The following is an 8,223-nucleotide window of genomic DNA, read 5'->3' on the forward strand; positions in this document are numbered from 1 at the left end:
TGTACAATCTGAACAATTTAAAGAACTCTGAGATGGAAGATCGAGAAATCACTGTAATAATTATGCATAAATGCCACTACTGTTACCTGAAAAGTGGTCCATGGGATCTCTGGACTCTCTCTGCAGTGGGGGATGATGGTTTGGAGGGTGACACATTTCCAGACTCTCTGACAGGCGAAAGCAAAACCATTAATGAAAAATCCATATGTCAACATTATAATGTTGTTTATGCTGCCCACATATGCTGATTAAAGGAATAGTTCATCTAAAAATCACTTACTTACTCTCATGTCATTCCAAACCAACATAACTTTCTTTCTTTTGTGAAACACAAATACATAAATGACAATGCATTCTTTAACATTTCTCCTTTTGTGCTTAACAGAAGAAAGTTATAAGGGTTTTGGATCGACATGAAGTCAGATTTACGCTGCAGTGTCACTTTATACAGTTGTTACTTACTCATTAATATTCACGTTCTTACTGGCAGCCATCTGAATCTCTTTGTGAATACTGGCCTCTCTGGCTCTATGAAAGAAGAGGAAATGTGATCTAGAAGGATGTGGTGTTTATGGAATGGGCAAAATTTGCTCTCAAGATTTAGGAAAAAGGAACATACACAAATGATCTGGCAGTAGAAAAGCACAGCAGCAGAGAGAGTGTGCTCAGTGGACTTTGAAATATGGCCTTTGTTTAACAAAACACCAATTCATTAACTACATTAACCATCTTCCAAGCCATTGATTTTCAGCAAATAATGTTTCTACTGTTGTATGACAAGGCCTTGGTGTCGCTTACTCCTTGCTGACAGATGTTGCGTACAGTACAATGACCTCAAAACCTATTTGGACACTTTTCAGAATGTAGTACTTTTAGCTCCCACATTGTAACACAGGCCTGGTTTCGCAGACGAGGCTGTTAAATTAGGACCTTTATGTAGCTTTTATAAATGTGTCTTAGAAAAAAAACATTATTGGTTTGCATTTTGAGAAAACACAATGGCATAGACATATTTTAAGATATTTCAGTGCAAGCTGCTTTCAGTTAAGACAGCTCAAACATGCATTTTAGTCTGGGACTAGGCTTAAGCCTTGTCTGTAAAACTGGGAGCTGAAGTCTCAATCTTATGCTATTTTGGATTTAACATTTCATGTAGTGTGAGTGTAAACATTGTAAAAGTTGTAAAAGATCAAAGTGCACAATAAATGGAGTTATTGAGTTGTTAGAAGACGCTGAGGACTCTGGCTGGAACTGATATGGTAAAATTGGCACAATCGTTACTGTTATCACTGTGTGTCCAATCCCTGAGGAAGATCCGGAACTAAAATTCAGATATGGTAATGACTTGGCCTTCTGACCAATCAGAGAAGAGTAGACCAATCACAGAAGAGTAGACCAATCACAACAGACTGGGCCATCTGACCAATCAGAGCAGAGTAGACCAATCACAACAGACTGAGCCATCTGACCAATCATATCAGAGTAGATCAATCCCAACAGACTGGGCCATCTGACCAATCAGAGCAGAGTAGATCAATCACAACAGACTGGGCCATCTGACCAATCAGAGCAGAGTAGACCAATCACAACAGACTGGGCCATCTGACCAATCATATCAGAGTAGATCAATCACAACAGACTGGGCCATCTGACCAATCAGAGCAGAGTAGATCAATCACAACAGACTGGGCCATCTGACCAATCAGAGCAGAGTAGACCAATCACAACAGACTGGGCCATCTGACCAATCAGAGCAGAGTAGATCAATCACAACAGACTGGGTCATCTGACCAATCAGAGCAGAATAGACCAATCACAACAGACTGGGCCATCTGACCAATCAGAGCAGAGTAGACCAATCACAACAGACTGGGCATCTGACCAATCATATCAGAGTAGATCAATCACAACAGACTGGGCCATCTGACCAATCAGAGCAGAGTAGACCAATCACAACAGACTGGGTCATCTGACCAATCAGAGCAGAGTAGACCAATCACAACAGACTGGGCCATCTGACCAATCAGAGCAGAGCAGATCAATCACAACAGACTGGGTCATCTGACTAATCAGAGCAGAATAGACCAATCACAACAGACTGGGCCATCTGACCAATCAGAGCAGAGTAGACCAATCACAACAGACTGGGCCATCTGACCAATCAGAGCAGAGTAGACCAATCACAACAGACTGGGCCATCTGACCAATCAGAGCAGAGTAGACCAATCACAACAGACTGGGCCATCTGACCAATCAGAGCAGAGTAGACCAATCACAACAGACTGGGCCATCTGACCAATCAGAGCAGAGTAGACCAATCACAACAAACCAATCAGAGCATTCCAAACCTGCATGAGTGACTTTCTTGTGCAAACACAAAAGCAGATATTTTAAATCATTTTTAACCATTCAATAAATGAACACCTTTAAGAGATTATTACTATGTATAATTCTTGTGCGTAACCTTTTAACATGCGCCCCATCCCCCCTCTGACCTCACTCTCTTCTCATTACGATGGTTCATGCGGACAGCAGCCTGCTGTTTTAGTTGGATCATGTTCTCCAGGATCTCGGAGCTGTGGAGTTTCTCTTGCCGGTACGTCCTCTCCGTGTCCTGGTGCTGCTCCAGCAGAGAGTCATAGTTTTGTTTCAGGAGTTGGTTTCCAGTCTGCACCTCAGCCACGCGTTCCTGAAGCGCCCTGTGCTCTGAGGCCAGAAGACTGAGATGCTTTTCGACCTCATACAGCCTTATTTTAAAAAAAAAATACACAAAAAAATTACTATAGATATGCAAGATGTATGATAAAGTGGTTCCACTTTCCAATACTTCAGGAATTTGATTAGATATACTGTATATTGCAGAATGTTCAGTGTCTTTTTCTGTACAGTGAAAGTGGTAACTTCCACCTGAAGCCATATGTTAGCTTTGTGACCAAAATTTATGAAATTATTCACTGATAATCACTGAAGAGTCAACAGCTTGAGGATGAATAAATGGCACTTTCTACGTATATGATATAAAATATGGTTTAAATCTCTCTTACAAAAAAACCCCTAAAAATATGTGTTCTTTTTTTCAACAGTGTCAATAAAGACACAATGGGAGGTCAAACTAAATAGCAAATGAAGTGTTTATTCATTATACACACATTATATATATATATATATATATATATATATATTATATATATATTTTTTTTTAATCAGTCAAAAGTTTGGAAATTTCTATTTTGAATAAATGCTGTTCTGTTTCTTTTATTCATCAATGAATCCTGGAAAAAAAGCATCACAAATTAAAATATATATATATTACGCAGCACAACTGTTTCCAACATTGATAATAAATCAGCATATTAGAATGATTTCTGAAGGATCATGTGACACTTAAGTTTGGAGTTATGATGCTGAAAATTCAGCTTTGCATCTCAGATATAAATTATATTTCATTAGTATATTAAAAAAGAAAAACATAAAAATTGTAATTGTAATAATATTTCACAATATTTCTGTTTTTTTTCTGTATTTTGATCAAGCAGAAGAGACTTCTTTCAAAAACATAAAAAATATGAATGTTTCCAAACTTCTGAGCGGTACTGTGTATATATAATGCGATTTTAAATAAACCTATAGACCAGTAGTGGCAGGCAGGGTTGAGACTCATAGTCTAAATGTTGATTTGTAGTTATTTCATAATAATAGCACAATAAGTTCATATAAAATCAAATAAAAATATTTGTTTAATATATTTGTTTGTCATATTACAAAAACATAGGCAACAGGGATAAATGGTTTGAAAATGTGACAATTGTGTTTTTTTTAATACTACAATCAGCTTTATATAATTATGTCAATATTGACACAGTCATAAATGTGGGTCATGCATTTGATGTGCTTTATTGTATGTTAATTTCATCTTAAATCAATCAGATCTAATCATTTTTAGATGTGCCTCTAACCCTTTAAAGTTAAAATTGTGCCCTATAGTGGAAAGTGACACATTTAAAGAGTGGTGAGATGAGAATGATGTACATTTTGTGTGTTTTTGAGGTATAAAAGAATAAGGAGGTTTACTTGGTGTGCTGTTCATCCAGTGTCACTTCCTTCATCTGGAGTCGCTGCTGCAGTTCCACCACTTGGTATGCAAGCTGCGAGAACAAAAACAATCGGAAAGCCAAAAAAACATATTTCAGAGGGAAAAAAAGCCATGAAGGGAAACTCAGACAGTGTAGCTGCCCACTCATTACTACATTAACACACGTTTAAAGGAGTTTTCGACAGCTACAATAGCTAGATACAGGGGAGAGGACTTGTGTGTCGATATAGCAAAGATATGAAGCAGGTTTTATTACATGCTTTCGCAAAAATGTTAAGACAGCCTCAATGCCAGATTAGGTGTAAGAACTGGTTCTGCTCGATTCTCAGACTAACTGTGATCATTTCTAGTGAAAAGTAATGTTCACATTTACGTTAGACTAATACGCTTTGACTATGAATATGCTTTGACTACACGCTTTTGCTTTTACAGGTGTAAAGCCATCAGTTCAGGAGGAACTTTGGCTTGCTTGTAGTAGGTTTGATGGTTTGATCGTCTGCTAACAGAAAGAGATAACAGCAGGCACACTTGTAAACCTGTTTAGAGAAACAGGTCACAACTTGTGCCATAACATTCAGTTTGGTCTATAAAGGTTCACTGGTAATCCAAACATCAATCTGCTTTCTTATGAGAGAGGCTGATTGTGTTTTTCCCACACATACTGTGCTGTCCCATCATCTCATACCTCACCGGTGGTCGTCTTTAGAGACGTCAGGGAATCTTCAGATGAGGGGACCGCTGAGGGCCTGCAGGGGCCGGAAAACAGCATTTACAAATCAATGTTATTTATATGGTACTCCAATGTAATTCAAAGAATTCATGCTAATGCTATGTTGTCATGTCGGTAAAGTGAGGTTGGTAAAGTGTTACATAAAGCAGATTCTGGAATTCTGCATCTCAAAAAGACATAATGGGGGGAAAAAATACAGGAAATCCATGATTTCACACTTGGATGTGACGATCAAGGTTTTTTCCTGTAGTCTAAACATGTGCGTCATGTGGTAACATCTAAATTAACTAGTTTTATTCGTGTCAAAAATATTATTTAATATGACTGCATCAAAGGTTACTCCAGTGAATGTCATTTTCTAGGGTCAGTCACTTTTTCCAGTGTAGCATATTATGACTCAGAGTAAAGGTTACCTTGACCCCGATCCCAGAATGCCTTTGGTTATGAAGGCTCTTTGCTTGGACTTCTCCAGCAAACTGTGATCTACAAGAAGAACAAAAAGACAAACTACTTCTGAACATAGGCCTACATCCTGAGCATCATCTTAATATTTGTTTGAAAAGAGGCCAGCTGATGTTTACATGCACTCCAAGTGTGTTTGTTAATGAGGTTTTTCATTTGCACCCAAGTGTCAAGATTCACAGAATGAGCGAGAACTTGCACAACTCTGAATTTCCTTTGTATCAATTTTACACTCAAGATATGCAAATTAGGCCTCCAGTTAGTCACATTTTAATATTCTGTTCTTAGATCCAAATAAGCATTCATAAAAACAGAGCATGGAGAAATTTCATGTGTATAAACTGCATTATAACTATGTTATAGGTTAAATTCTAAAATAAAACAAAATAAATAAATATAGCATACATCCAACATTTAATAAAATATACATTGTAGAACTATATACATATATATATATAAACCGCATTTAAAAAACGAATATGAATAGGCTATAACATAAACAAATCACAACACATAATACTAAATTATAATGTAAAACATGTTGTATTCTCACTATTTCGTATTTTGTGTATAATACATAATTAATTGTATTAAATTGTTGTAAGTTCATAATCATATTTAAAATTAAATCAATTTAATCAACCATAAAGACATGATAGATACAAACTTCTCCTGCATCCAAAACAAGTTTCTTCATTCTCATAGCACTGCATTGCTTTAATAAGTTATTAATAACATTAATAAGGCTTACATGACTCTATAATGTCCTGGAAGACGCTCGTCTGTGTCCTGTTGCGGTGTTTCAGCTGTCTAATAATGTGGCGCTTCCATGTTTCGCTCTGTTTAAGTTCAGAGTTTCTCGCGCGCTGCAACGCAGCCATGATCATAAATAATAATAGTACAACAACAACAACAACAATCTACATTCTTAGACATAGTACATAGGTTTACGCGCCGTCATCTATGTTTTCCATTGTTTTGAAGCGAATTGACAGGAAAGCGGTGCAGCTGTGCGCGCTCGCGTCACTTCAGTGTGTGTGTGTGCTGTAAACACATGGAGGACACGCCCGCTTCTGGGACTTCTGATGAGTAATCATGACTAATCTGTGCGCGCGTCTCGGTCTCAGCGCAGAAACAGAGCGAGCAGAGCGACCAATAGAAAGAGCAGGGGATAAAATGGGCGTGGCCTATTGTCCTGTATCATGTGATGTGAGTTACTTTTCTAAGCGATTAGTCGTGATGGACCAATCACAGTCGTCGTGATTACAAGTTGCGGTTATTTTAAACAATTTATTCTGGTGTACATTTTTATTAATATGTCTGATAACTCTAATATAAATCAAATATTTAAAATGTTATACATCGATTCACTGTACTAATGAGTAAAAAAACGTCTTGAAATTTGAACGCTGCTCATGGCAGGTCGGGTTTCTGAGCTGCAAAGCGCCCCCTGTCGTGACTAGCTTGTGTGTGCTGTAGAAATAGTTATATTTGCGAGTAACATTGCCACACAGTGCGGAAAAGTGCTTCAGCTGTACAAACACTTCCCTAAAACACTCCGGGCTTCTTTATTTAACACTTCAGCACATAAACCTCAGCTCACACACACACACATTGTGATTTAATGTGCATGACTGACAGTCGCACTTCAATGACAGTTTATGTATTACAAATACCGTGGGTTTTAAATATAAAATGCCAGGTTAGTCTTAGTGTAAGTGGAAAATATTGAGTAACACTGTCCATTAACAAAATGTACCATGGTTTCTGCCAATGGCTACATATTACTTTGATAGCAGTTTGCAGTGTTGCCAAACAATTTGCAGGGGAAGTTGCAAAAACAGGTCGATGAGTTGCTAAAAAAGTTGCGAAATTACGTTTTGATGTCATTGTGAAATGACGTCAATGCATAGAAATCACAAAACGATTATATGGTAATGTAAAATAATATAATATAAATACTTTTTCTAAGTCATCTCAATGGCAAAAAGTACCCCTCTATATATAAACATTATGCATTTTTTATGACCAGACAATTAATTTTGTTAATACAAGATCGAATTATTGAACAGTTACACATTTTTGAACAATTACATTTTATGTATTTCCTTTTAGATTATTCATTTTATGTATTAAGTTAAATTACACATGCTGAACAATTCTAGTTTTAAGCTATAGTGAATATAACTATAGTTTAAAACTAGAATTGTTCAGCATGTGTTAAGGGTAGCCTAACGCATTTTAAAGTAATGTGAGTTGCGTAATCAGATTACTTTTTTCAAGTAACTAGTGAAGTAACGCATTACTTTTAAATTTACAACAAAACATCTGAGTTACTTTTTATAAGTAACACAAGTTACTTTGTTTTCCCATTTTTGGACTGACAGTTCTCCTAAATTGTAAGTGCAGAGGTGTTGTGTGTAAACATGATGCTTATTGTAGCTCTAGACTAAATGTGAACAATGAACATGCATTTACTCATCTCACTGCACAAAAACACATTCGGTATTCCTCAAAATGAATAAAATCAGTGAAATGCAAAATCAGAATATTACACAAACCTACAATAATAAAATAACACGCATACCTCATGTATTTAATATCACTTTATTAGCCATACAGATGTGGATTTGCACTTCAACTTGAGGCTTATTCATTTCACTTTTGGTGTGAAAGGGTCTATACATTTGACAAAAAAATAACTTTTATTGGTATTAAAAAACAATCAAGCAAGTCCAGCCCAGGTGAGGAAAAGTAACAATGCATTACTTTCCATAAAAAGTAACTAAGTAATGCCTTTTTGAGGAGTAACGCAATATTGTAACGCATAACTTTCCCAAACACTGATTATAGTTTGCTCTGCTGCACAAAGAAAAGTCCTTAAAAATAGGGCACAATACTGTGTTAACATGAAGGAATTTTCCATATTGATTTTTCA

The 8,223-nt window shown here is 36.6% G+C and overlaps 1 protein-coding gene across 3 annotated transcripts in view; it reads right to left on the reverse strand.

The window, feature by feature from the left end:
- atg16l2 (ATG16 autophagy related 16-like 2) overlaps window positions 1-6,331 on the reverse strand; it is a 36,756-nt gene extending 30,425 nt beyond the window's left edge. Inside the window, exons 1-7 of one of the 3 annotated variants that reach the window (XR_014608126.1) lie at window positions 6,037-6,328; window positions 5,237-5,306; window positions 4,779-4,839; window positions 4,072-4,145; window positions 2,496-2,747; window positions 463-528; window positions 87-167 (exon numbers count right to left, since the gene is read on the reverse strand). Coding sequence is in view for 2 of the 3 variants with exons in the window: in XM_084127584.1 (XP_083983710.1) it covers window positions 87-167; window positions 463-528; window positions 2,496-2,747; window positions 4,072-4,145; window positions 4,779-4,839; window positions 5,237-5,306; window positions 6,037-6,172 (740 nt within the window). In the remaining variant the exon portion in view is untranslated. Of the gene's footprint in view, window positions 1-86; window positions 168-462; window positions 529-2,495; window positions 2,748-4,071; window positions 4,146-4,778; window positions 4,840-5,236; window positions 5,307-6,036 lie in introns of those variants that run through there. The other 2 variants (XM_084127584.1, XM_084127585.1) reach the window with 2 other exon arrangements.
- Window positions 6,332-8,223: the final 1,892 nt, after the last annotated feature.

This window comes from Abramis brama, assembly GCF_963993115.1.
Source record: "Abramis brama genome assembly, chromosome: 10".
Lineage (NCBI taxonomy): Eukaryota > Metazoa > Chordata > Actinopteri > Cypriniformes > Leuciscidae > Abramis > Abramis brama.